The 27,184-nt window shown below is 54.9% G+C and overlaps 7 protein-coding genes across 7 annotated transcripts; 4 read left to right on the forward strand and 3 right to left on the reverse strand.

Moving 5' to 3' along the window:
- Positions 1 to 259: 259 nt before the first annotated feature.
- On the reverse strand, positions 260 to 1,223 carry PHACADRAFT_264971 (uncharacterized protein; the record flags this gene model as incomplete). Its single annotated transcript, XM_007401464.1, has 3 exons — positions 260 to 525; positions 576 to 897; positions 953 to 1,223. Coding segments are annotated over 3 exons (697 nt in total), but the record flags the coding sequence as incomplete, so codon positions are not given.
- A 4,181-nt stretch (positions 1,224 to 5,404) lies between these two features.
- Positions 5,405 to 6,888, reverse strand: PHACADRAFT_264974 (uncharacterized protein). The gene is made up of 4 exons (XM_007401465.1): positions 6,850 to 6,888; positions 6,667 to 6,799; positions 6,380 to 6,616; positions 5,405 to 6,332 (listed from the first exon to the last, which is right to left on the reverse strand). The coding sequence occupies exons 1-4, from the start codon at positions 6,861 to 6,863 to the stop codon at positions 5,667 to 5,669; spliced, it is 1,050 nt and encodes a 349-aa protein (XP_007401527.1). The 5' UTR covers positions 6,864 to 6,888; the 3' UTR covers positions 5,405 to 5,666.
- A 136-nt stretch (positions 6,889 to 7,024) lies between these two features.
- On the forward strand, positions 7,025 to 8,906 carry PHACADRAFT_264976 (uncharacterized protein). Its single transcript, XM_007401466.1, has 5 exons — positions 7,025 to 7,266; positions 7,324 to 7,529; positions 7,586 to 7,671; positions 7,725 to 8,297; positions 8,351 to 8,906. Exons 1-5 carry the CDS (start codon positions 7,070 to 7,072, stop codon positions 8,816 to 8,818), a joined length of 1,530 nt encoding a protein of 509 aa, XP_007401528.1. The 5' UTR covers positions 7,025 to 7,069; the 3' UTR covers positions 8,819 to 8,906.
- A 342-nt stretch (positions 8,907 to 9,248) lies between these two features.
- Positions 9,249 to 10,556, forward strand: PHACADRAFT_201187 (uncharacterized protein; the record flags this gene model as incomplete). Its single annotated transcript, XM_007401467.1, has 2 exons — positions 9,249 to 10,119; positions 10,174 to 10,556. 2 exons carry the CDS (start codon positions 9,249 to 9,251, stop codon positions 10,554 to 10,556), a joined length of 1,254 nt encoding a protein of 417 aa, XP_007401529.1.
- Positions 10,557 to 15,611: 5,055 nt separating this feature from the next.
- PHACADRAFT_166850 (uncharacterized protein) lies at positions 15,612 to 16,898 on the forward strand (the record flags this gene model as incomplete). Its single annotated transcript, XM_007401468.1, has 4 exons — positions 15,612 to 15,655; positions 15,720 to 15,849; positions 15,902 to 16,249; positions 16,305 to 16,898. 4 exons carry the CDS (start codon positions 15,612 to 15,614, stop codon positions 16,896 to 16,898), a joined length of 1,116 nt encoding a protein of 371 aa, XP_007401530.1.
- Positions 16,899 to 19,491: 2,593 nt separating this feature from the next.
- On the reverse strand, positions 19,492 to 20,114 carry PHACADRAFT_214046 (uncharacterized protein; the record flags this gene model as incomplete). Its single annotated transcript, XM_007401469.1, has 3 exons — positions 19,492 to 19,705; positions 19,792 to 20,035; positions 20,097 to 20,114. The coding sequence occupies 3 exons, from the start codon at positions 20,112 to 20,114 to the stop codon at positions 19,554 to 19,556; spliced, it is 414 nt and encodes a 137-aa protein (XP_007401531.1). The 3' UTR covers positions 19,492 to 19,553.
- A 3,934-nt stretch (positions 20,115 to 24,048) lies between these two features.
- On the forward strand, positions 24,049 to 26,011 carry PHACADRAFT_178902 (uncharacterized protein). The gene is made up of 5 exons (XM_007401470.1): positions 24,049 to 24,254; positions 24,312 to 24,600; positions 24,824 to 25,210; positions 25,263 to 25,589; positions 25,642 to 26,011. The coding sequence occupies exons 1-5, from the start codon at positions 24,135 to 24,137 to the stop codon at positions 25,764 to 25,766; spliced, it is 1,248 nt and encodes a 415-aa protein (XP_007401532.1). The 5' UTR covers positions 24,049 to 24,134; the 3' UTR covers positions 25,767 to 26,011.
- The last annotated feature ends 1,173 nt before the right edge of the window (positions 26,012 to 27,184 follow it).

Consider the following 27,184-nt stretch of genomic DNA (forward strand, 5'->3'; position numbering starts at 1 on the left):
ATCGAAAGCTGTGAGTTCAAAAGACGAGAGCCGTTTCAATCTGGCGAGCCCATCAGAAACAAAAGTTGATCACGTAAGCAGCACTCCTCCCCCAAGATGGAAGCTCTCCACCTTCGACACGTAGCACTGGTACAGCTACGCTACAACACCGCGATAGCCCTACACAAATAATCGACAAAGCAGGTTATCGACTCTGCTACTCATACAACGGGGTCTGGCGCAGCATGTGTCTTCCATATGAGGTACAGAAAATCACCTTGTCGTTCTCGGTTAATGTCCCCTGTTTTCCCGTTGTACCCCCACCCATCCACCTTATCGATGTGCCCTCCGCTGCGCAGTAGCACCAGCTGCGTGATTTTCACGGGAGACAAGTTGTCGTTGACCGCGCGCAAGAAGCGGTACTGGCCACCCGCGCCCTTGGCTAAGTCTGGCCAGTCGAGGTATCCGCCCCCCTGGATGATGAGGTCAAACCGCGACGCAGCCTCGACAGGGTCAAACGTGTACACTGGCTTGAGCCAGACGTAGCTTCAGGCAATGAGCAAGTGTGTGCGGAAATGCCGATATCTAAGACTGACTCTCCACCAAAGCCTGCGTTGATGTCGTCGTTGCCTCCGTTCACTTCAACCACACGCATATCAGGCCTTTCGGCTGCAACATTGCCGTACACAACCTGCAGTCCGACCACGCATGATCGAACTTGTATCGGACCTCGCAAGGAAAGACCCACTTGTATATCTCGAACGAAAGCCACTGGGCGAGCCTTGACCATGACGTCTACGACTTCTGTCTCGCGGAGAACCTTTGAGGACGTCTTCATCGCATCACATTCGTGATCCAACCCAGCGAAGTTGAAGACCTTCCGGTAAAGGTTCAGTTTGCTGCGCGGACCGACCGTGTCTAACACGTGCGCATGAACACGAACTTTAGTGCACCGAAAACGTGTTGCACTCACATATCTGTTCAGTGGATTGAGACTTCGTCTCGACTACCTCGATGGTATGCTCCTTCAGGTAGCGGAGCGCAGTGTCGAATTCGGTTGTCGTTGTGTTTTCCTGTGAAGCGACGGCGCCGAGGATCTCGAACGCCTTCCTCTCGAAATTGAAAGACATCGAGCTGTCATACTGTTGCTGGGTGTACCTGTAGACAGCCTCGTTAATTTCGCTGACAAAGACTCTCGACGAGAAGGTGGTTGAGTATGACAACGTCTTCCGGAAAGTGATTGCAGGACAAAATAAAATACATGAACCGCGCAATCTCTCTAAAGCAAAATAAGGTCAGGAGGATAGCACACGCCAACGAAGGACTTACATGTACAGGAAAGACTTGAAGTCTTAATGCCAGCTACAGCCGGTATTGATTGCATTTGTGCCCCGTTCAAGACGGACGCTGCAGTTAGTAGCTCGAGACCTATGGTTCTTTAGTCACATTGCAGCATAGTGAACGAACTCCTTCAGCGTGAACCAAGTCACGGTCCTATATTGCAGAAGCAACGCGTCAAGTGAATGAATAAGCGCCCTTAGCACGTGACAAGCGGCGGGCTTTCCTTATTTGAAGCTCTGGTTCGAATTTCTTCAATGACCTCAATTGATGCTAAAAGCGCACGCTCTGCGATTGTGCATGCCCCAATCATTTTGGAACAGAGACGGCTTAATTTTCTTCATAGTTTGCCCCTCACGCCTGTTGGCGCCATCATGAGCGTCCCCGCATCCGTTCCGGCCTCTTCAAGCACCCGACTTGCCACTGAGGCCGTCATCTGACGTTTGGTCTTTGAGCATACGACAGACTTCTGTGATTGAATTCTACGCAAAACATGAGGCTCTGCTGAGACCTGGAGTAACCAACCTGCGCCGCAGCACAGCCCGGCGAAAGTGGGGGCTGACGCTGAAACGGCGAAACATGTTGCAACCAGCACTTCTCGGAAGTGTGGCCCCTAACCTGACGTCGTCACTACCGGTTAGCCACGCCTTTGTCGCATGTAATGGCTGGCACAGCCAATGTGGCTAAGGCCACGGAGGCGCTGACACGCTGCTAGAACGTCGATCTGCCGTGTTCGCCGCTCAGTGTACAGGGTGTGGGCATGTCATTGGACTCGTCCGTATGATATACATGCCATATTGAACTTTATAGCCTCATGCTTGCCTTCTGCTCGGTAAGAAGTTGACAGCCACCTATCCAGGTCATGGCTGGCTGCGGAGGCAGTGCAGCTGCTCTTCCGTCCCCCCTCCCAAGCTCGACACGACATGCAGACAGCTTTCGACATTCTGGGAACCTTCAATGCCTCTTACTATCTCTCGTTTCCCTCGCAAATTCCCGCATTCACCGTGCCTATGCAAGGCACAGTGTTTTGGAAGCCGATATTCGAATATGATAATAGCGAGAACGACGGCAGCAATCATCCTATGCGGTGGTGGGTGACTGCAGAGTCCAGCGCACGAATTGATCTCGCGCTACGCTGCGTTAGCTACTAGTATGTGGCACGCTGCCTTTACCAAAAGCTCTTCACCACAACCGCATACGGTATACGAAAAGCACTTTGTTTCTTTTGAAAGCATTGGCGTCATCTGTGATACACTACTACGGTGAGCAGTTTAGTGGTCTCATCAATGAGCATCCACCAGAACTGGGCTGCTATCATGGATCTTGCTCGCGGAAGTTCTGATTCGTGCTCTTAGGCCCGTTTGCCATTCTTCCGGGGATTTCGTCTCCGTCACCGCCGGCTCCCGACTTCAAAGTCAAATTTCGGTGACACCGGGAGATGCACTCAGCGCCACGCATATCAGGCACCGCCTCGCACGGGAATTCAAATACGTTCACCTACGAGAAGCTCGGAACGTCCCAAAATGCGAATGTGACGGTCCCTAGGAGAGGTAAGCAAGGCATTCGCCCATCGGTGCTCCGCTTCAGCTTCCCTTCCATCAGGCGAGCTACCATTTCTCGGTGTATGATGCCACCTCCAGATGGTGCAGAAGCTGCACCGGTTGCCACCCGCGCCGACCCTGCAACTGGGGCCGCCTATGAAAGTAGATTTCCGACTCCTGGCACAGAAGCTCGCTCATCTCCGCCAGGGCTGTCTATCGGAAATCCTCATGTCCGGCCACCGTGGAATGTTTCAGTGAGGGTCGATATCGCCCCTTTCGCTGCGACTTCGGCCAGAACTCCGCTTCGCCTTCTAGGATCTCCAAGTCAATTATGTCACGTCCCGACATTGGAAAAGCGGAAAGACGGCTCGGTGTGGAGTCTGACCAGCTGGCAGGTATCTTCGTTCTACCGAGCGGCATCTCCGCCGGCACCGCTTCCCAGCTGAACTGAGAATGCTTCACGTCAGCGCGGCGTTCTCCATGACTAGGATGGCAAAGACTGTGAGGTGACTGGCACGCACAAATGGAGCCCACCAAGCACTCAACCGCGATAGGTTGTTCTGTAGGTTCATCATTCAGTTCGCAAATGTCTCGCTTCTATCTCTCCTGCTGAATGTCAAGTCAGGAGAACGCGTGCGTCATTCGGGCCGCATTCGGTGAGCCGCCCCATTTTCGTCATTGCTGCAAGGCGATTCACAGGTCACTCTGTCTAGTATTGGCGCTTTACGGCTTTGTCGTTACGAGAAGCAGAAATCGCATGGAGACTTTTTTAACCGTAACAACCTTGTTATTCCTTACCATGAGATGGATCACGGTCGCAATCATGATGGTGAACACCACTCCTACGACATCCACAGGGGCAGGTATCTCGTTTTGGGATTACTGAAAGGAAATTCACCACTTCACCATAGCCACTGCGAAGCTTCCGTTTGGGCAGCACAAGTTCTGGGTTGCACGGCCTCCGCATAGACAGCTGGTGGGCTTTCACCCGTGATTCATCGTGCTCACTTCGCTAGCGGTAACTACTCGTAGCATTTCCGTCCCTACGAATTTTCGCCGGAACCGAAGCTTTGCGTAGGCTTTGGCAGCTCTGCACTTGGCCCAACATCAGCTGCCATACATATCGTGCGCCTACATTGCCAGAAGCCTCAACACGTGCTCATCTTTCCAATACACGACCAGCTTTTGCAACAGCTTTTCTTTTGTTCCGTGATCGGTATCACAACGAGTGCAAGCACCAGCTTTGTCCAACAGAGATCCCACTATACTTTCCCCCGCTATGTACGGCCGATGGACGTCTTGGCTGGTTACTGACTCGGAGCACCACATCCCCTGATCCAAATCGGTACACTTGTGTCAGTTGTAACGCCACTCGTCAATCTAGATTTACGGCCACTCGACACCGACCCGTCGTCGAGTTGAGCAAGCTCTCAGAGGAATTTGCGAGTACGTACATCTTACCTTACGTCTCACACTCCAGTAAACGGCTCATCTCTACCGTTAGACAAACGCAAGAGTTGGTAGATACTGTGGCCGTATGACCAGTCCGGCAGGAAGTGCCCAAATTTTTTTTTTCCGACGACTTCCCAAAATCGCCATAAATCGAGAGAAAATTATTGGAGGGGTCAGCGAAAAATCGGCGTGACGCGTGACTGCCGGATTGGTCGTACAGGTACAGTATATCGCGTACCGTATCGAAGGTTGGCATCTCTGCTACGCTGAGTTCCAAGAGACCACTGCCGTGCATGCGCAAAAGGTGGGTCGATTAGCACGGAACTGACGGAGTAAAGTAACTTACAAGAAGCACCACGTGCCTATGGGGATATCGGTTTGCACACGGGTGCTTTCAAAGTTCAATGAGTCATGACTGGAAATAACCTTGAATGCGGTACGCCCGGGTTCAATGTGAGACGAATGTACCCTTCCAATGAAAGACACATTAACAGTTTCACCGTTTAAGCGACCACTGGATGGGGTCCAGCGGCCGGTTGCAGCACGCCAGGGTGCTGCAGGAACCGCCCGCCCGCCTACTATCGATACTGCGACGTTCGGGCTGCAATCATCTCCATCGTGAGAAGAGGGCAGATAAAGACCTTATGGTACAGTTGGGCCGTATGCAGACGACTTTCACTTCTCACAAAAGAGCAACGGCATATTTATACAGACCAACGTTGGTGTTTGTAGTATCGGCCCAGCCTTTTCGAATATAACGAGCAACAGCCTAGTAAAAGACGCAACGTAGCGAAATCTGAAACATATGTGTCTCACATGGTCTGCTAGTCTTCGTTGTATCGTAAGCAAGCGCACAGGCAAACAAAAAGCAGAAGAATGTGCGCTAGAGATGGCCCGAATGCTCTCTTAATGTTGGACGTGGTAGATCAGCCTACTAACTTGAGGAGGCTGGCAAGATTCTGAGGAGACACTGCGGTCGTTCGACGTCTGAGCCGCAGCCGTCTGGGGTATGTGTGCTCGCCTCGGTGTCTATCAGATGCTCTCGCGGAATATGACAGTTTCTCCCTAGATAAGCCTCGCATTTCACCATTCATACCAAAGTTCAAGTTATTGTTATATGCCAAGTCCTCGGTGATATTGCCAAGCAATGAGCAAGGAACGCAGAAGTTCGAAGCTAATAATCGTGACTAGCCTTGCTCGGCGCATTACTAGATAACCATAGTACAACAGAAGTACCGCTTAGTCAATAAGTGGTCTTGCGTCGCAAAGCCTTGCTTGCATTTAGCGGCAGGGAGAGCGGACGTATAATAAAAGCAAGAGTTCACGGAGAAACGTACACACCGACAGTAGCAGAGTTTACTCCGTCCGTCTCCGTTTCCGCCCTGCATCTGCATATACGCCTTCGTCGTCTTCGTCATCCTCATCAACATCTACGCTCTCTTCCTTCGAGGATTTAAGCCCCTTCATCTTGCGCGTCTGGAGCTTGCCGAGATTCTGCTTCGCGACGTGTATCTTTCCACGAAGGTCGCCCATCTCGTCGACCTCTAAGTTCTTTTGCTTCTTGCCAAGGCCTTTCTCGACGTCCTGCTTCTTGAGCTTTGGCCGTCTCAGCGCCTGCTTGAGCAGCTCGGGGTCCGCGTCTTGGTGTCGCCGTAGGACAAGGTCGAGCGAGGGCCCCATTGGCGTGAGCTCGACGCGCGGCACCCTAGTACCCGACGCAAGTAATCGGATCGTGTACGAGCGAATATGGACCTTGGGCAGCGCTTCGCCTTGTGGCTGCACATCGCCTGTGATTGCGCCAAGTGTGGCAGTCGCAGAGGTGGTCGAAGATAGCGAGGGCGGTGTAGGACCGAGTGTGACAGAGACGACATGTCCGAGTCCCGCAAGGTGAATTCCGTCAATTTCTTCACCATTGAAAAAAGAGAGTAAAAACGACTTCAGTTGCACCAGTCGCGGATGAGTCGTGAACAGTTCAGAGGCAAAGTGCATGAGTGGTTTATGTCCCGGCGTGCTTTTTGGTGTCTGGAAAAAATCAGAGAAGGAGAATGATAGGATTTTGCACGACGCACTTTGAACTCTTGCATGGACACAAAGTCCTCAATCCCGACCTCGAGCATGTCGAACACTCGGTTATCGAACATACGCACAAAGGTCATGCCGCCAGGACGCTTTTTAGTGCTTTGTCCAACGACGAAAAGGCTTGCGTCGTTCTTCTGCGCCCAGAACTCAAGCGAGGAGGTGTCCTCGAACGGGCGGACGGCGTTCTTCTTCGAGAAGGAGATGGCGTGCGGACGTTTGAGGGCCATCTGGAGAGAACATGAGCATGCAAAGAGAGAGAATGAGGCACATGACGCACGAGCTCCTTCATAGCGTTTTGAACCTTGTCCCCAGCATGTGTTCCGCGAACAAATATCGCTGTGCGAGGGCCTTCGACCTCCTTTGGCTCGCGAGCCTGAAGGGCGCGCTTTGATCGCGCATTTTTAGGTTTTCTGGGTTTACAATGTTAGAAAGAGTACCAGAAAATGGAATGAGGACGCACATTGTCCGCAGCATTCAAAGAGGAAGGCAAAGCAGCGAGAGAAGAGAGACGATACGCAAGAGCAGCTGGGCGTCTGGAGGAAAATGCTGGTCCGGCGCATCACCGACGTGCTCTGGCGCCCCGCCTTCTTCTTAACCCGGCGCAAGTCTCCCGGGACGCTGTCAACGCCCACCATCCCCGCTACCTCACTTACTGCCGCCCTCCCGCGGGGCTCGCCATCATGAAGGTGGCGGTCGAAGGTTGTTGTCACGGCGAACTCGACGCCATCTATGCTCAGATCGCACACCTTGAGCAGAAGAACGATTATAAGGTCGACCTCCTCCTCGTGTGCGGCGACTTCCAGGCGATCCGTAACGAGCGCGACCTCCAGTGTATGGCTGTCCCCGACAAGTACCGCAAGCTAGGCGAGTTTTACAAGTAGGTGCGCCGTTCATGTGTGTGCGTGTGCGCGTGGGCGGGCTGAAGCTTGCGCAGGTACTACACCAGCGAGAAGGCCGCGCCGATCCTGACCATCGTCATAGGGGGAAACCATGAAGCTAGCAACTATTTTTGGGAGCTCTACCACGGTGGTTGGCTTGCACCCAATATATATTTTCTCGGCCATGCTGGATGTGTCCAGGTAAACGGCACCCGCATCGCGGGTGCTTCAGGCATCTTCAAGCCCCACGATTTTATCCAGGGTGCGTCACCCTGTCCCCTCACGAGTACAGTATTCCTGATGCATGTGCACATCTAGGTCACCATGAACGTCTGCCCTACAGCGCAAGCGCAATGCGTAGCATTTACCATGTTCGAGAGTACAACATCCGGCGACTATCCCTTGTATGCGCTTTCTTTTCTATTCATACACTTATTGAGCCTCTAGTGCTTTGTAGCTGTCGCCTCCCGACGTATTCCTCTCGCACGACTGGCCGGCCTCCATCGAACATTACGGTAACCTACCGCAGCTACTCAAGCGTAAGCCCTTCTTCCGCGCAGACATCGATAAGGGTCAACTCGGAAGTCCACCGCTCATGGGCCTTCTGCGACAGCTGCGACCGCACTGGTGGTTCGCAGCGCATTTGCATGCACGATTCGAGGCGTTTGTACGGCATGTACCTTCCGATAACCCGCCTGAGCAGAGCCCGGAGCTGACGAAGGTCGAGAATCCCGACGAGATCACCATCGACGACGACGAATTTGACACATCTATACCTATGCCTTCCTCTGTTGCGTCCCTCGCCGTTTCCACACCAGTACTACCATCAGATCCCCCGGCAGCGTCCACTCCAGCGCCAGTACCGACGAACCCCGACGAGATTACGCTGGACGATGAAGAGGCCGATGTTGCTGTGCCGCCGCCTCCACTATCGCAGTCGCCGTTCGCAGAACCTACAGAAAACCCACCAGGGCACGAGACCCGCTTCCTCGCTCTCGACAAGTGTCTCCCGCGGCGACAATTCCTTGAGGTACGTCTACTCCCTCCCTTATTCTTATTTGCCTGGCTTAATGTTACACCCAGGTTGTTGATATCCCGTCTACGAATGCCGCGTCGCCACCCGTACTCACGTTCGATGCCGAATGGCTAGCGGTCGCGCGCGCATTTAATGTGCATATGCCGCTCGGGCTCAGGCAGGCGCAGTACCCCAGCGAGGACGAGGCGCGTACAGCAGTACGCGAGGCGAGCGTGTGGGTGCGTGCAAATGTGTCCGGCGTAGGCCCTGATGCCAATGGCTCTGCCGCTGCTGCTGCCCTATCGGATGTTCCGAACGAGACAGCCGATACCTCAAATATACCCGACGCTCTGCCGACGAAACGCATTGACGACGTACAGCAGTTTGCTATCACGGCGCCACCGCCGGGTACTCCAGGATCCCAGGGCCGCACGCAGCCGCCATACTACCCTAACCCACAGACAGCGGCGTTCTGTCGGATGCTCGGGGTAGAGAACCTCGTGGACACGATTGGGATGGGGAGATCTGAAGTGTAATGCTACAGCATATTGTTTTGCGTGCTAATGTTGTGGCATGAGACATGTATATCTCTCGTGTGTGTTATGTTCGTCACTCCTATCGCCCGCCTTGAAATATCACTTTCCAAAGTGCTGAGTTGCTACTTTGTTGCTTGTGGGGCATACAGGTACACTGGCCGGAACAATGAACAACCTACTTTGCGGCTGTAAGGCACCGCCACGAACTGGCATGAATTGCCGCAGGGAGGCAGGGCGCCTAACGAATTCCGCTGTCTATCACCGCCTCCATGGGCAAGCTGCGATCTCAGGCACAACACAACGAATGTAAGAGCATAATATCTCAGGTACACAGTCTATACATTTTGACCAATAGCATGACTAACGTTAACGATACTGTCTCGGACTTGACGTGCAAAACCTGCACAGCAGCACGCCAATCGCTTTTGCCATGTTAGGCTCGGGAGAATCGTCGCACGAGGCCGTCTACAACCGCTGTGCGCTGCCCCAAGAGCTGATAGACCAGATTGTCGACGCTCTCTCTTCTTCCAAGCATAGCTTACGTGTCTGCACACTCGTCGCGCATGCCTGGTTACCATCCAGCCGCCGGTATCTCTTTGCCAGCGTACAGCTCAGCGAAGACAAATTCGTCGAGTTTCTGGCCTTTGCGAGGACGTGTGCATTTGGCCCCCAATACATTCGCGAACTCACATTCAACGGTCACCAGCCTCAACAGGTGATGAGCAATCGCACCGCAATCTCGCCTGCATATCTCCACAGCCTGCTTGCCTACCTCCCGCAGCTCGAGTCTCTCCTATTGTTCATGGCATGCCTGCGCGACGAGAGCAGTAATGCGCAAAGCCTCCAGGTCCCACCCTCGAACTTGGAAGGTTCCACAGGGCAGACGTCTGCACTAAAAAGCCTCACAATATATTATAGCGGCACGCAGAACGACCGGTTCACCGACCTCGCACACGTCATAAGCGTATTCCCGTACATCGGCAGGCTATACATGCGCTCCCAGCGTTTCCGCTCCAATTACAGCCCTGACGATGTCCCTCGCGAGCTCGCCGACACATCTCCTGACGTTATTGTGCGCCTGCCGCCTGTGCAAGCGCTTGTGGTAGACGACAATGACTTCCGCACGAACTTATACCTTGCAGTTGCCGTTCAGTCGGTGGCATGGTGCGACAACCTCCGTGCTATTGAGATACAAAGCCGGCAGGCCTGGGACCACAAGATGTTGGGAACACTTCTCCGTGTCACTGGAACACGCCTCGAGTACCTCTCGCTTCAGCTTTCGAAGTTGTTTGAGCCCGAAAGTGCGTATTACAACTTGTATGCGTCAACATTGTTCGCTGAACTTGAGCCTCTAGACGTTGAGGCCTTCGTCGAGGAGCTCAGTCTTTCGTCCTGCATAGCGCTGGCTTCGCTCGCATTGCAGCTCCACCCGAACCCCTTCCTCCTCCGCCCACTGTCATGGGCCACGCTATGCACACTAGTCGGCTCAATTCCTAGGACAACACTCGTGCGACACATTCTTCTGCAGATCGGTGTGCGCTCCTCGCACGTGAACGACATGTTGCACCCGTGGAATGGTATGGACAATATTCTCGCAGGCTTCGACAGCCTTGAGAGCGTAGCTTTCCCCGCTGAACACTTTGCGGCATATACTGAACAAGGCAAGGAGTTGGTCAGGGGTGCCTTCCCAAGGGTGTCGAGGAAGGCGAGGATCGAGTTTCCGCTGTCCGCACAGTAGTCAATCACCTGACGTGGGCACTCCTGGATACTGTTTCTCGAAAAAAATTACGAGAGAAAATAGACTCTATAAGTATTTGAAATCATCATGCTGACGAGAAAATGGATCAAGAGCTAGAAATCAAGAATTTTTTGACGTGGATAGCTAACCGGTGCCGCACAAAATCCCCACTTCACTCGACCTCCCAGCCACAAAGCGCACTCTATTCATTCCACCCCGATGGTCGCATTACACAAGTGATACGCGAGCGGGTCCACAATAACCCACAAGTCATAATTACGCGTCCAAATCGCCGTGCTCGATCGCATACATCAAGGCTGCGGCTGATAGCAACAGCGGGTACCTTGGTGATGATGTGTGCTCGCGATGTGTGATGTTATGATGTTGTTTGCGCCGACGTGTCGTTTCTACCACTCGTGAACATAAACGTCGCACTTGTGCGTCGGGCGAAGCGTCGAGGCAGACCGCTCCATGACCGATGGTCGTCTACCATACGGCGATTGGACGTCCTGAGAGTGCTTATGCAGACTGTGTTGGAGGCAGTCTATTAGTAAACTGATACTCGATTTGCAGGAGGCTATGCACATGAAAATGCCTCGATCACTAAAGCCAGTTGCAGCCAAAATACCCATCTTGCTACCAGTAAGATACGGTACATTTTTTTCCCGGCGATCGTAAAAAGCAGGCAACATGCGGGGTTAGAGCAAAGTCAGGCATAGAGTATACTAAACAAAGTCTTTACAATAGCGGCGGCCGCACCCACGAATCCAAATTTCCACGATGCGCATCGGAAGTCAAAGCCTGTGCTTGCCATCTCAGGCGAATTCGTCAAAACGCGACCAGATTCCGTCAGAAAATGATAATCACAGCGGCAGCATGTTCATACCCGTCGCCAGCCTGCGAGAGCTTCGTCAGCCAGCCGACAGGCGACACATCGACGGGCAGTGCGCGCCTCGGTGAACTCTGTCATAGGCAGGGGAAGGTTACGCGGGACATTGTCACCTCGTGATCAGGATCCGCCAGCATCTTCGCCGCAGCTGCCATTATATTCGTGTTACGGTCACAATTCCGCCCGCGAGGGCCATCCAGAGTTCCGTAATGCAGGTCCTGCAGCGCCTCAGTCGCTCCGATACGGCGGACCTCGCAATCTGAATTAGCCATCCTCTCGTAATCGCCCAGCTGATAGTCAGATGCGACTGACCTGCCGACGACTGGCTGTGCCGCATTGGGGCAAACTTGTCCCATTGCTGTCAATGAGTGCACCGAAACGAGACATGATGCCGCGTGCAGAGACCGTGGGATGCGATCTGCGATGCCTGATCTTGTAATTAACTGTGCACTGCCTTTGCGGGGGCTTGTGCATCGTGGCGGGCTTGATTCATAACGAAGGGACGCCCAGGCCTGCCATCGCCTGCGTGCTCCTTTACCACGCCCAGATTCTAGATGATAGGGAGCCCCAAAAACGGCTGGGTGTCGCGAGGAATTGGAGCCGTGAGCTGTGCGTGGTAGGCGATGATCAGTTCAAGGAAACATCGAAGCCGTGGGCTCACCTACGGCAAGCAATACGAGACACGGCACATTGCTCGTGCCGGCTCGACCGGATAGAAGCGGATACATGGCGGCAAGACGAAGCAGGTAGACGACTCGAGTCCGTGCCATTCTCTAGCCAGCCTCTCTTACCTGTCCATGTCGAGCGAAAGCCTGAGTTGGCTTGGAGCCCGGTCTCCGCATAAGGGGACATCACGGTGGTGCGACTGTGTGCAGATGAACAGCCAGAATTGCCAATTCTATCTCTGAGTTACATAGTGTCAGGTCAAAGATATTTTTTACAACGAGAACAATTCCTACTTTCAGCATATTCCGTAAATGCGTCCTTCTACAGCAGTTCCCTTGCCACAATTTTACTGCACCGCAACAACCATCAGGACTTACGTGCATAACAATCCTAGAACCAAGCTGTCAGCTCATCGTGGTTGTTAGAAATGGCAATTCAATCTACGGAGTCAATCACCAAGAGTGATCAGAAGGGCTCCCCGTCGTGCGAAACCGTGACCGAGCCCAGGCGGCATGTCAGCAGCAAGAAGCAGGTTATGTAACGGCCAGCCTCGTGGAGCGTCGTCAACTTCCCCTAGGATGGTCGACTCGGGCCTGTCGGGGATCGTTCGTCGATAGCGGCCGTGACCACCGCGCTGACCGCTGTTGAACAACGCGGTGCTGTTATCCCGTCAACTGAGTGAAATCTGCTCCGCATTCAACGTATCTGGATTCGACAGGCCACAGATCTTCTCCCTTCTTCTGTGCGACCACCAGCAACCGCGCCAGCTTCGCGTGTAACAATCCTCCATAGCAAGTTCTCGGCCGTCTATGCCAGGAAGCGACCGTTCAAGTGCGCGATGTGAACACATCTCCCGAAAGCTTCCACGAACCCTATACCCCGGCTGCAGGGGCAGTACGGGCCATCTGGGCAACAGAAAAAGGGGTTTCCAGCAACGCTAGGCGACCAGAACGACGATGAGACTTCCGTCAGAAAAGAGCCGCATCGCCTACCCCGGCGAAAGGTAGTGCTAGATCATTTCGAGTCATCAGCCGGCCTGCAAGCTGCATCAGCAAGACGCTGCGGCAGCCAACGTCAGCTGTACCTGTCGGAGAATTCCTTGGGTGGGCGATAGGAGCTGAGCGGTGAATGTTGCCGAGCGGCGTCTTGCGAGAGAAAAAGTTCCATTGAGACCTTCTCTATCTGTATGATCACTGAGCACACGTTTGGGAAGGTGCAGGCGGCGTGTCCGATGGTATAGAATGCGTCAATATGAGACGGTTGCCGCAATGTAGAGCGCACGGACGGCTGTATTGGTCCACCAGGGGAGGGTCGCACAAAGCGCCTTTGGCGGCCTGGTACTTGGATATTTGGATTTGGACTGCGCGACATCAGCGGTCTGGGCCGAACGCCCATAATGCTTCACATGCTGTCCAACTAGGGTTGAGTTTGGCAGCCAGAGCAGGTACGTAGGTGGAACGTGCTCACAGATCACTGGACGGGAGACAGGCACGGTTTCTAGCAAGGTATCTCGCGTTCGACATTTGATGACTTGTCCCGGCTTCCCATCTGGATACACAGCGCAAGTTTCTGGCACAACTGTGTTAGGTATTACGTTCGCTTTATGACGGCACCGGTAATTCTGCGCTGGAGGGTCGGACAAGCCTCTGGTGGCATGACCACCGAGAATGACGGCCCCCAGCTCCTCCTTGCGCGCCCTGCAAACGCCACTGAACTGCTGCTGGCGGTAAACACGGATCGATCAATAACAAGTGGGTACGAGCACTCACCACTACAATGGCGCATGTGGGATACGAAATACGAGGGCGACTGATAGCACATCAGATGCCAGCGAGGCCCCGTCCGTTCCGTGGGCCGCCGGTGCTCAAAGAGGGGAGGACAAGGGTTTGAATTTGATTCGTGATGAGATGTGAAATCACCGAACGGTGCAAGTTCGGTGGAAAGAACGAGCGCAAAGCATGGACAACGACGATGCCTATGCGAACTAAACCCATCGGGGTAATGCCCCCTGCAAGCGTCGGCGCAGCCTAATCACGCTGGCCCTGGCGTGCGCAAGAGGCGAGATGCTGATTGCGAGATTGCGTCTCACGGGATCTCGATGGTATCATCAGCATCAGCTCCACCGTCGTACATAGGCAGTCACTGGTGACCCTCGACAAGCGGTGGGCGGGGACAGAGCTGGTGGTGTTCGCACTGCGTCAGCTGCCGTCTGGAGGTTCCACGCTGTCTACCCACCGTGCACGAGCCCGGCTGGGCACGCCATCACGCGCGAGCGCAGTGCCCACCGTCGGGCCGTGGACGGGCACAGAGGATGTCCGATGCTGTTTTCGGGCATGCTGAACGAAATGAACTATCTAACTCAATCGAGAGGGGACCCGTCTCCTGATTGAGCGTCCTGGGGATGTGTTGTTCGCAGCGAGCGTTATCGTGCCCTGGGGAAGTTACGTTACCCTCCCGCGTTCTCACGCGCTGCGGACCGCTCCGCCCTTGATACGCTCTGAAGCTGCGTCCGAACAGATGTGTTGTTGGTATCAGCCACCAGACGCAGGCTCACACGACGGCCGCTGCTGATATGTTTCTGCCTGAGAACAACGGCTGCTCGATGCAGACAAGGGCAGGCCGAGGCAGGCCCCTGCGCGGCGGGTGATGGCCGAGCTGTGACCCGTGATCCGACGGCCATTCGGGATGTCTTCCATTTTTGGAGATAAAAATGATTGGGGATAGCGCGCAAGAGACGCGTGAAGACGCGTGCGAGCTTTTTGATCAACGACGTCCACCACCGCCAGCCCCGTTGCTCCAGAGCCCACCAGTCGTCTCCGGAGAGCGTCGACTCATACCTGCTCGTTGTCTACCGCCGCGCGACTGTTGCAGAAAACGTCGAGCACACAGATCAGTTGTGAGTGGTTGGCGTGTGTTGGCTGATTGATGCCATGTAACAAGGTTCGCATCATCCTAGGGACTGCAGAGAGGTCAGCAGCACCCTGCGCTTCCGTCTTCTCGGGTTCGTTTTGCATCAAACATCGCTCTCGCAGCTCAGTGCTTTCCGGACAGCCTTGAGAAGAAATGTATGTTGTTTCCGTTATATAATCCCCGTCCAACGTCCCGTTTGTTGACGCCACCAATCCATCATCAAAGGTCCCCACGAGCTTCTCCCCGACGCAGCCCTCCTGGGTCCCCAGTCCAGTCTCTCCGCCATCTCCAAGAGGCACCCCCATCCCGAAGAGACTCGCCTCCGACCGCCATCGACCCCGCTCTGTCTGATCCTCGGTCGGCAAACTCCGCTGTGCACTATCACTATCACCAGCACCCGCCTCCTCCTCCAGGCTATTACACCGTAGACCGCTGGGTGCGTCCATCTCCGTTCCGCACCGTCAGCTTCTCCTGTTGATCTTCTGATCCTTCACTCCCAGCATCATCAGCACTCAAATTTTGCCCAGCCCGTATACCAACACCCGCATCATCGCTATCCCCCTCCGCACCCAGACGTCGAAGGCCACAGCATGCCCCACCGTGTAGACTCTGCCGACAGATCTGGCAGTATGAGGTGAGCTTTCAGCTACTGCCATCACCATCAACACATCCCATCTCACATCCAGCCGCCCGGATAGCCACAGGCCTGAGGACCGGGGACCATACGACCATCCGAACACTCACCCATCCCCGCCACCTATCGCTGCCATACATAACTCGCCCGCTCCATCGCAAGCTTCAGAACAAGTCGCTTCTCCCTCACCTCCAGTGAGTCCTCTCGTCTTCTACTCGCTCGTCGTTCCCTTCTCACCAAATGCAGGTACCTCAGCAAGCCTATTACCAAGGCCCTCCTCCCCCCAACGGCCCCCCGATGCACCAAGCATATCCGTACCCTCCCCACGCCCGCTACCCCGCTGACCCGGCCGTCCAGATGCCGCCTGGCTACCCGCCGAGTTCGCACTATGCACCACCGGTAGGCCATGTTTCGACGCGTTCGATTCAGCCTATCCATGTCTCCTCACAGCCTGTTTTCGAACAGCCCTCGTATATCGTCCATACGGATGATGCAGCGACGAAGCTGAACGACCGAGTCCGCAGGAAGTGCTACAACTGCCGGACAACCGACACCTCGACTTGGCGCCGGTCGAGTCTCACCCCGGGCAAAGTGGTACGTGGCCCTTTATGGTTGGGTAGGTGTTTGGTTCTCATGTCTGCTGTGATAGCTCTGCAACAAGTGTGGCCTCTTTGAGCGCACTCACTCGCGGCCCCGGCCGGAGCAGTTCCCGCACAAGCGTGGACCGATCGTGACGAGCACGTTCAAGAGCTCGCGTAGCCCGCCGCCGCCGAGCCGTCTCCCGCCGATGCAGCACCACATGCCGCCCCTCCCACCACATCACTATGACCACCCGTCGATTGCGCCGCTCATGCCACCTCGTGCGGATGGCCATCCCCACTACGCGCCTCCTCCACCCCCGCCAGGGGCTGGAGGCTCGCCCAACCCGAATGCTATCGGGAATCTGCTCAACAGCCCGCACGCAGGCGGTGCGCCGTCCTCGCACGGTGCCCTTGGTCACGCTGGTGCCGTCGGCGCCCACGGCTCGCCTGTGCCAGCTCATGCATCCGCCGGAAGTGCTTCTGCATCAAGCGGAGCGGTCGCGCATGCCGAAAACGGCGATGCGCAGGGCAACGGCGCGAACGGCGCTGGCAACTCGCTCAAGCGGCCGCGCTCGCCGAGTACGGACCGCAGCCCGCGTCAGGAACAGCGGAGCCCACCGTACGCTCACCGTGCGCCTGCTTCGACTACGTCCGCGGCATAATCGAGTCGTCCCATCCTAGAGCTCTCTCGCGTTCCCGAAATTCCTCTCGTCGACTCTGTTTTGTTATTGGTTCCTGGTGCTCGGACCGCTGGTGCTGCTGTCTCGCTTCCATTCTCACCGATATTTCTCCTCTCGTCTCTCTCTCTGTTGATGGTACGGTTGTCGCTCGAGCCCTATATGTGCGCACGGTCGCTACGCACGGGTCGACGGCGGGTATGGACGCGGAATGCATGGACAGATCAACGCAAGTACCGCGCAAGCGGAGGCCTTGTTCGATTCTTGCCCCGCGATACGGTCGTGCGCCGTTGGTATTGCCCGCAAGACGGGCGGCATGCTACTTGGTGCTTTCTCACGTTTTTCTCTGAACATGCTGCCTTGCTCGCTTCCCATCTGAGTTGTGAGACGTTCCCCCAGCTTCCCTTCCCCGAACTCGCTCTTCTTTCGTACCTCTATGTAGTACCCTTACGCAAAAATCCCTCCGCTGGTTGACGACGATTTGTCCAAATACTGATATGTTATCTTCTAGTCTGTTTTTCTTGTTCAAACTGTAGTGCTTTTTTTCTACTCGCACCCGGCCCCGTACGGTTTTGCATATGAAAGCTAAATATCTGATCCCCTGACTTCGTGCAGGCGTACGGTTTAGTCTCGGTACCATAGTGGATGTCCTTCGGTGTGAACGAAATATACTAGTGCTGTTCATTCAGCGGTGGCATTCGAGTGTGCGTTTTCCCGTGTTTTTCACCCGTCGTCCGCGGAGTAACGTAACCAAGTGTAACTGTACAACGCTGTCCCAAGGCGGCTCCATTTGACGGTGCCGGTCTGACAGAGTGACCGGCCGAGAAGGCTGATCCACACGTACACACGGCCCACTCGCTGTCAGCGGGACCGCGTGATGCGCTCTCCAGCGTGCGTGGGCACAAGTACAGCACACGCGTGCATGCTGTTGCACCAGGCCTACCTGTGCCTGGATGCCCGAGCTGGACAGCGTGAATCTTTGCCTCCGCAGAAAACTTTACTTTTACACCTATGGCGGGCGAACGCGATGCGGGAGCGTTCACCGTCCCTGTGAAGATGGCGGTACCGGTGCGCGCTGGAGAGGCTGTTGCGCGCCCATGTACACCCTCGCCCAGGCCACGTCGGCCCTGCAAACGGCGCCCGCCTCGCTGGAAGTGCGGCCGAAAGCATCCGCCCCATGCACATCTCCGAGCTCGCCGTGCGATTCGTACTCGAGGCCCGTCGTGCGCAGGGTGGAATTTCGCCGCATCAGATTGCATATGGCAGGTTAGATGATGAAGTGGAGAGAAGATCAGTTCGCACGCTCGTTGGCCGCGGACGGCCGGATTCAATGCAATAATGCAGTGCGGGATCGATCAGACGACGTTGGTATCAATCGACTCGACGCGTCTCTCTGCGCAGACTACGGTTTGTGGCTCAGCGCTCAGCAGTGTTAGCGGCCAGTGATCAACAACGGATCAGCCAGCCAGAGATGCGATCGCGCTGCCAGAAGTAGCAGCACGACACCGACTTCAAAGGCGGATTCCGCCTCCGAAGAGATGTAGCCGATGCACCGCCGCGTGACAACGGGCCAGATGATGGCGCATGCCATATATACAATGGCAAGGTTCGTTATTTCATTTATCTCATCACACGCGAAGCTGGAATTCAACGAAGACGAAGACAGATTGCCACGAAGTCGCCTTTGCGGATATGCGCATCTGCGGTACCCACGGCCACACGACTACCGGGAAATGAGGCGCATGATCGCTTATATCACGCACGTACAGGCCGAGACGTGCCTGATGGGCCTCTACACCGACCGCCAGCAGCGTTGGCGGGAAGAGCTGGGGCAGGCCGACGAGTGGCAGCCATCGAGAATGTGCTCGTGTCCCCGTCAGAGGGTAATAAACGAAATCAGTGAAATAACTAACCTGTGCATCATTGGCGAAAGAAGCCCCATATCGGTGTGCACGAACGTCCGGAAGAACGCGTGTAGACCCTGGGTGTTAAGCTTGTCATCATCGCGGCCATCTGGTTTACGAGGTCTGCCGAGCCCAACACATACATCTCCCACCTTCAGCTACCGGTTCCAGGCGCAGCCTTCCAAGTGCCATACACGAGGCATGCATCGACGTCGTCACCAAGTGTCATGGCCAGCCACGGGATGAGGACCCTTGACGGAAGGTGGGTAATGTGCTGGAACTGGCGCGAGCCTTACCACGGTCCCTGGAGAAGCAGAAGCTGGTATACCCACATGGGTGCGGAACACGCGTGGGCGACGCACTTGTCCTGAGATGCGATCAGCTGCAGGCTCGGGGTGACCATATCAATGTTGGGTGATATCCTGCCGCAGGTTCCACGCGAAGACCGGCAAAACGGAAGAAGACGGCCGCCGGCATGGAGCTGGGTCTCAACTGTGGACGATGAATAGTTTGATAAATATAGCACTGTATAGGCTGAAAAAGTCAGAAAGCTCATATAGGCGGAGAGCAGACCGTAAGGCTGGTTGAAGGAGTAGGAGTGGAAGAGCCGAGGCTTGCACCTCCTCCCCGTGGGCTTGGTCGCAATGACGAATACTCTTACCCGTTTTATTGGCGTCCGCATACTGCACCCGCTCCAGGGTACACACATCTCCAATTCGAATGCACCATCGAAGTCCTAGGATGACTGTATCAAAACGGCACTGATACGAACAATCTCGCGGTTAACGTTCACAGCAGGCTGTCCTGAGGAGCCACGCCCAACTCCGACGGTATTGCCCTCAAACCGGTCGATACCCGCGTCCAGCTTCTCAGCAAGCGACCAGGGGTCTGCGGGCGTACTGCGTTAGCGGTAATGCGTCTTGTTGACGGTAATTATGCATCTTCTGGCCAGTGGGCGGCAATATATTGCGGACGGCCCGCGGTCGTGGTCACGGTGGCGGCGTTTCTTGTGCCAGACTCTCTATTGCGCGCAGGCATGTACGCCACTTCGGAGATGCCCGCCTGTGATGCCGTGCCGTAAGATGCACATGTAGCTACTGATAGCAGGTCTTGGAAGGGGCTGTCCTTGGCATCGGTGCTTGTGACCAAGCCGGCCGTAGGAAAAGCGAGCTGCGAGTCCTCCCCATGCACGTCGGACGGTACGCCAATGCCGACAAACTATATCAACGAGGGTGCTACGTCAACCAATAGACACGCGGAATGAGTGGAGGGGCCGTACAAGGGCCACAATGGCCATGTCTCGAGGACGACATCCGCATCCACTTGACCCAAGCAGTTCCCTAGATGAAGACTGTCATCACTGCGCCTAGCCTGCGGAGGGAACAATGGTAGACGCACTCTGCCAGTGACTAGCGGCGGAGCTCTGCGCACTAGCACCGCCACCCGTGGGTGTCTCTTGTCCTGTGCATTTCGCAAGTCCATCAAGCGCGTTAGCGGCACGTATGCGACCAGTACCAAGATAGCGCACTACACGCCGCACGAAAGGGGATGGCGGGTGGCGTATACAAAGGCGTCTGGAAGGCTTTGGTAGAGAGTCACGACGGATCGTCCACCCCACTGTTAGATTCCGAACGTTCAAACACCTGGCGGACAAGTTTCCGCCAGGATCCTACAGGCACGAACATCGACACACCCGCCATCGTGCTAAGAGCTAGGCGGACGTCCCGAGAGTATGCAATCAGCGCCAGCGTTCCAACCTCGACAACAACCACCGCCGGTGCGCTCGCCTTGGAGCTCGTCTCGGAAGGCAAGGTGGCGTTTCAGCGTCGGATTGTCTATGGAGACTCTATCATCTGCGTTAGAATAGGAGTTCAACGTCGGTTCAGGGCGATTCTGAAGGCGTACCTGAGCCAGTTCCCGCCGCCGGTGCCTCCCGGTGGCGACTCATGCTTGTGAGGAATTGCAGGCCTTGCATCGCGAATCAGGGCGTCTAGGGGGAGCGTGAGCGGCTGAATTAAAGGACATCGCTGCCTCCGTCTGAGTCTATTAATCGACTCCGTGGACATGAGCACGTCTGAGTCCATACGACCATTCGGTGAAGAGAGGTACATAGAGATAGTCACGAGGCAGACTGGTATCGACATATGCTGGGTGTGCATAGGCAGGCAGTGACGACGGCAGGCCTTTAAAGAGGTGTTCGTTGGGTGACCAGCATATGGCGATGCGCCCTCGTGCATAGCTCACTTTCGCGAGATCGAAGTCGTTGCAGTCCAACGCCGAAGACACGCTGGCGTACCTGCGAAACGTCCGATGGCAGCAAATCTTTCACAAATACAGAGCACTGGTTGCATCCACGGAAAGAAAAAAGAAAGAAAAAAGCCAGACTGAATTCTGCGCCGCCATTGAGTGGACGCACTCGACATATTACGACCACGAGACACAACGCTGGGTACGACATCATGCACGGCTGCTCGTAGTCCTTCGGACTCCGCCAGGTAGAATTATTGACATTTTAAACATGGAGGGGCGTCCACTTGCTGCGACTGTCATCGATGAGCTGCGAATGTGAACGCGAGGATAGCCACCTACAAGAACGAGATAAGTCGTGCCATCTTGCAGCTGGAATAATTCAAGATGAACCACGAGGCAGGCCTAGTGAAGTGGCGTCGACAAGCCACGGCAGTGGTGCAGCGACCAGGCCGGCTCGTGCGCGGTCTTGCCAGCGTCCTGCCGTCGGTGCCGCTAAGACCATATAGCTCGAGTGTAAGTCTTTGTTAACAGCTATTGCTCGAAAAACCGTACGACTTGTGTTGTTATGGCGGCGAAATATATGGAGCTACTAGAAGCGGAAGTTGTATACGTACGGCTTACTCAGACGAGACGCACGAAACAGCTCTTCATGTTCGCATCGCATGTTTGGCCACGATGAGTTTATTGCCACTAGAAGACCTCGCAAATCGATATGTCTACGCGACCACAGAGAACAAAATGCAAGCACACAAAAGACTGTGCCAGAAGCTGATTGACCGCTCACCAGTGGGGGTGCAATACAGAAGCGAACGGCATGCCCAGCTAACGAGTCAATTCCTCTTCTCGACCTCCTCAAACAATGGAAGCTGCACTGAGCATTCCTCAGCTGGAAGTTCGGACGCAAGCTTCAGAGGTCGAGGTAGACTGTGAGAGAGAAAAATCTTCGCGCGCGCTTATTTTAAAGGCACGCACACCCGGCATGAACCGATCCCATCTGATGGCGCCAGAGGCGGCGGTACAAAGGGCGAAATTCGCGAGCGGCAGCTTCGTCGAAAGTTTCACCTCGCGGGTTGATATTTGGGGTCGCCACTGCCGCTAGCGTCGACGTTGGCTCACGGGGCGGTCTTGAACCTTTTCTCGCAGGGAGAGAAATTTCTCTATCCTAAGATCATGCCGACGTTTACTCCTTGCAGTCGGTACGGCCCGTAATGGAGGGACAGCTCGCTCATCGTGGTCTTTTTTGTGTGTACTTTACCTCCGAAATGAATACAACCCTACTTCTGCCAAACTTGTCTAGCGTTACTGAACCCGAAGGTGGATGCGTGCATACAGGGAGAGTCTCATGCTGGATGCGGAGAGCTGGTACTTTGTGCGTCCCATTTACTCCCGCCCAGGCTGACCACTCTACAGGCAGCACCGCTTCCCGACCGACGTCCTTGCAGCAAGTCGAGGCTCGTCAAAGCTCCCTGCACTCGCTGTGCTTCAGATTCTAGTCTGGAAATGATTATCTGCGGAAGACCAAGATGCTTGCTCTTACACGTTCGTCCGCCGCCGCCGTGTAGGTTTCTCCTTTCTTCGCTGTGCTTAGATGTCACGACGCTCATATCTCCACGCGCCAAGGTCCGTGTCGGTCCTCATCCCTTCCGCTATACAACGGCTATAGACGAAACACAGTGTGCGGGGCACTCCGCGCAGTCAGCAAAGTTCGCCCATAGCTCGATGAGGGAGAGAGTTTCGGGACCAATACCGCGTTTTCGAGGGCGCCCCGCTTCCGGTCGCATATGCATCTTGTGGATCCCGCTAGGCTCGTCCGCAACTAACTCGGATGTTTGACTCGACTTCCGCGTCAACAGATGTAGGCGATCTTTCTCCTTGCTCGATGAGCGGGATTCCCTGCATACAGCGCTGCGTTACTCACCCGTATAATCCATAGGCATGACCACCACTACTGAAATGTACTGAAAGCTTCGCGTCGGCTACATGCCACCTATCTTCTGGCTGAAACGTATATCTCCTGATAAGCTTCCGCGCTGCTCCTCCTCACAAGCCTAATACAAAGGTGAGATACAGTCCCCGATTTCAGGTAGATGCATCTGAGCACATGATACAAAGGCCTAGCTAAGCGACGCCTCATCAGGATCATCCTGCGCTCACCCAAGCACCGCCCCGTCGGCTACGCTATTCCAATTCTGCGAAGTGTTTATGGCCTTGCACGTCTCGCTGCGACGTCCTGACACGCGGCGACAGCACGACAGGGAAAGATTGTCGTGCGATAGGTGAACGGCTGATGGAACTGCAGATATTGTCGCATGTGAGGCGTCGTGGACGGACGCAGTGTATGGTGGGCTGCTGTGGGCCGTTATAGACGTCTGGGGTACAATGACGGCGTGCTTAGCCGCGTTGCACCCCTTGATATCCAGATGTGTGATGCTCGGTAGACGGCGGTCGTTTGCTGCTCTCGACGCTATGATAATGTTGAGCTCCCTACTTCGGTGCGACACGCCAGCAGATGCCTGGATCCGCTTTCATCCGCATGTACGTTTTGTCGTACGAGTCTTGCTCCCTAATTCACGTTCCGTCTCGGAACACATACCCGTGCCGGCCCTGAGCATGGCGTGACGCAACTCCTCTATAATTCCGATACCGCCCTTTTCGCGTGACGTTGGTAACGAGCCACATTTTCTGTGACCAGAATTCGGCAAGGTTGCAAGCGGACTGCTTTTCACGAGGATAACTAACCGCCTCAAGCGACGGGCGCACTCTGCGCTGAGAACGATTAGTTTGGCTGACGGCACGACTTGGTATATTCAGCGCTTCTATCTATGTCAGAATCACGCAGCTGCTAGACTGGCGAGCATACGAGAGGATCGGTGTTACTTAGAAAGGCAACACCGATACCGGTCCCGCCGCATTGCCTAAACCGACATGCCCGCTGACCGTAAAACACGTGAAAGCATGTGAGACTCTGGGGCTAACTGATCCCAGGTCGACGTTTCGGCACGCATATAGCCACTCTTCGGATTGAACCCTTCCACCTGCTTTCCTGTCCACTCTCTCGCATACCACCATGTCCTCGTTCGCCCAGAAGCTCTCAAACATCGCCGGCACGTCTGCCAAAGCCCGTGTCACTGCCCCAAACGACAACGACGTGGTCATCGTCGCCGCTGTACGCTCTGCATTGACAAAGGTGCGTTCCCCAGTGCTTAGGAATCTCAAACGAGGGCAAACCGTACCTTTCGTATAGGGTAAACGCGGCGGCTTCAAGGACACTCGGCCAGAAGAGATCCTGTGCGAAGTCTTGCGTGCGGTGTATCGCAAGGCCGGCGTTGATCCCGCACTCATTGAGGATGTCGCCGTCGGAAACGTGCTCCCGCCTGGCGGGGGAGCAGGTGCGGCACGCATGGCCGCCCTCGCCGCTGGTATCCCAAACACGGCTGCGGTGAATACTGTAAACCGCCAGTGCTCGTCTGGCCTGACAGCACTGACGCAAGTTGCGAACGAGATTGCCGTGGGACAGATTGACATAGGTATCGGTGAGTACTGGCTCATTCCCAAGTCTTCACTTTCTCGCTCCTCCCCCCACACGATGAAGACAAATATGCGAGCTGGCGGTCTCCTGAGGTGCAGTTCAGTGGCCATGGCCGCTTACCTCAAGCATGACCTCAAGCATGACCAATAAATGATATTTAATTCAGCTATGCAGCTTGACTAAGTACCACCGCTGTTTTGAGCATGTCTTCTAACCAATATTTTCAGGCGCTGGTGTTGAATCTATGACCTTCGGTTACGGTGCGCGCGCTCAGGCCGACGAGTACTCCGAGAAGGTCCTCGCCTGCCAAGAAGCCGAGGACTGTCTTATTCCCATGGGCATCACTTCCGAGAATGTCGCCGCAGATTTTGGCATCACGCGCCTGCAGCAGGACGAGTTTGCCGCTGCATCTTACCAGAAGGCAGCGGCTGCGCAGAAGGCGGGCAAGTTCAAGGACGAGATCGTGCCTATCAGAGTCAAATGGATCGACTCCAAGACGGAGAAAGAGACCGAGATCGTTGTCGACCAGGACGACGGCGTTCGCGACGGTGTCACTGCGCAGAGCTTGTCGAAGCTGAAGCCCGCGTTCAAAGAAGGAGGCTCGACGCATGCGGGTGTGTCACCATTCGCTTATCTCTATACTACAATAATTCATACCCATTGCAGGTAACGCATCACAAGTCTCAGATGGTGCCGCCGCTGTCTTGCTCGCCCGTCGCTCTGTCGCGAAACGTCTGGGCCTACCCATCGTCGGCAAGTACGTCACCAGCGCAGTCGTTGGCGTACCGCCGCGCGTCATGGGCATTGGCCCTGCGTTCGCAATTCCTAGGGTGCTCGAGAAAACCGGTCTCTCGAAGGAAGACGTTGATTTCTATGAAATCAACGAAGCGTTCGCCAGTCAAGCCGTCTACTCAATTCTCAAAATTGGTATCCCATTCGAGAAAGTTAACGTCAACGGTGGTGCGATCGCTATTGGGCACCCGCTTGGATGCAGTAAGTGTTGTATATTTGCCAGAGTCGGTGCAGAGGCTCACGGGCATTACAGCCGGGGCACGCCAGGTTGCAACGGGCCTCAACATTGCGAAGCAGACAGGTAGCAAGGTGTTTGTTACGAGCATGTGTATCGGCTCTGGCATGGGAATGGCTGCTGTCTTTGTCAACGAGCAGTGACCAACTCCTACACATCTGCGCCGCTGACAGCTGCTGGCGAGTGTAGTAAGTCAGTGCTGTAGCTGGATTATTTTGGTTGTAAGATGTACCAGATGACTTCAGTTTATCTCATATTACCTGGGAGTTGTTGTACACTCGAGGGCGTCCGTGCGTTTGGCAGTCCTGACCAGGGCGAGGGAGAAGCTTAAAATGTGTATGAACCCTCCGAGCCTCGTGCTCATGAAAGACTGACTATACAGCTGAGCTATGGCGGTGCCATACGCATGTGACACTCGAGAGCGAAATGTTCGCGTTTGGGATACTCTGCCTTGAGGTGGGCGTCCGCACCGCTTTTCTCCTCTGCACTGGACTGGACTGATGCTATTGATGCGTCCAGCTGTACACCGGCAAGATCCCGTACTTGCGACCGACACGCAGGCTGCAGCCCTCCAATGCCTCGCCATCCTGCCCTGCAGATTCTGCCCGCCACTGGCGCAGGGCTCGTGGCAGCCCGTATGTTGGTCGCTTGAGCCGAGTCGGCACCCCATCGCCCGTGCCGTAGCATACCGTCTGGGCGAACCTGCAATGTTTCAGTAGTAGCTCTATCGTACACTGGTCTTGGCCTTGGCTGTGTAGGCAAGTGAACTGTGCTCAGCCCTGATGTCCGAATATGTCTTGTATGCTGTTCCAATGTTACTGTACTACTATGATGGCACCCTGGTTTATAAAAATTGAGCAAATCTGCTTCTTGTAGCTTACCACAACCCCTCTTCGTGAGCGGTTTTGCATAAATCGATGTGCGCACACCTTGACTATGTATTCGCATTTTTGTTGTATTTTATTGAGGTCTTGCAAGAGCTGCGGATCGATTCCGGTGCGCAAAATGGGACCTGCTCCCTCGTTTATTAATTTCGTCACACTAGTGTCACACCAGATGCCGTCGAGTCGTGCTGCTGCCGAGAAGCCGAGCCGTCTTTCCAAGGTCGACCTTAAGTCACGTAGGCACACGCGAGAACATGTATACGGGGGACCTGGGGCCTGCCAGGTCCTCCCCGGTTTCCCATGCGCATTACTGACAGCCTCCAGTGGCACTGCTGAGCGTAGGATCGTTGCGACTTGCTGTCGAGAGCCCCTCGTTGCCTGCCGTGTCTGAGATCAGGCGGAGTGACAATTTCATCACACCTTGCCCGTTCATTGTAACGCTCCACAACTGTTCCTTCTCTGTGCATGTACCTAGCACTTTTAAAACAAAATATATTAGCCTACCAGGCTCAGTGCAAGTGCACAAGTTCATAAATGTAGTCGCAAGAATATTTGGTGAGCGAGATCTGGTTGGATCTAGCCATCAGTAGCATGTTTCAGCCAGTTTTAGACTGCTTCTGAGCATCTACAAAAATACCATACCGTCTTTCACCTTATATATGTCATGATATGGGTAT

The sequence above is a fragment of the Phanerochaete carnosa genome, assembly GCF_000300595.1.
Source record: "Phanerochaete carnosa HHB-10118-sp unplaced genomic scaffold PHACAscaffold_12, whole genome shotgun sequence".
Lineage (NCBI taxonomy): Eukaryota > Fungi > Basidiomycota > Agaricomycetes > Polyporales > Phanerochaetaceae > Phanerochaete > Phanerochaete carnosa.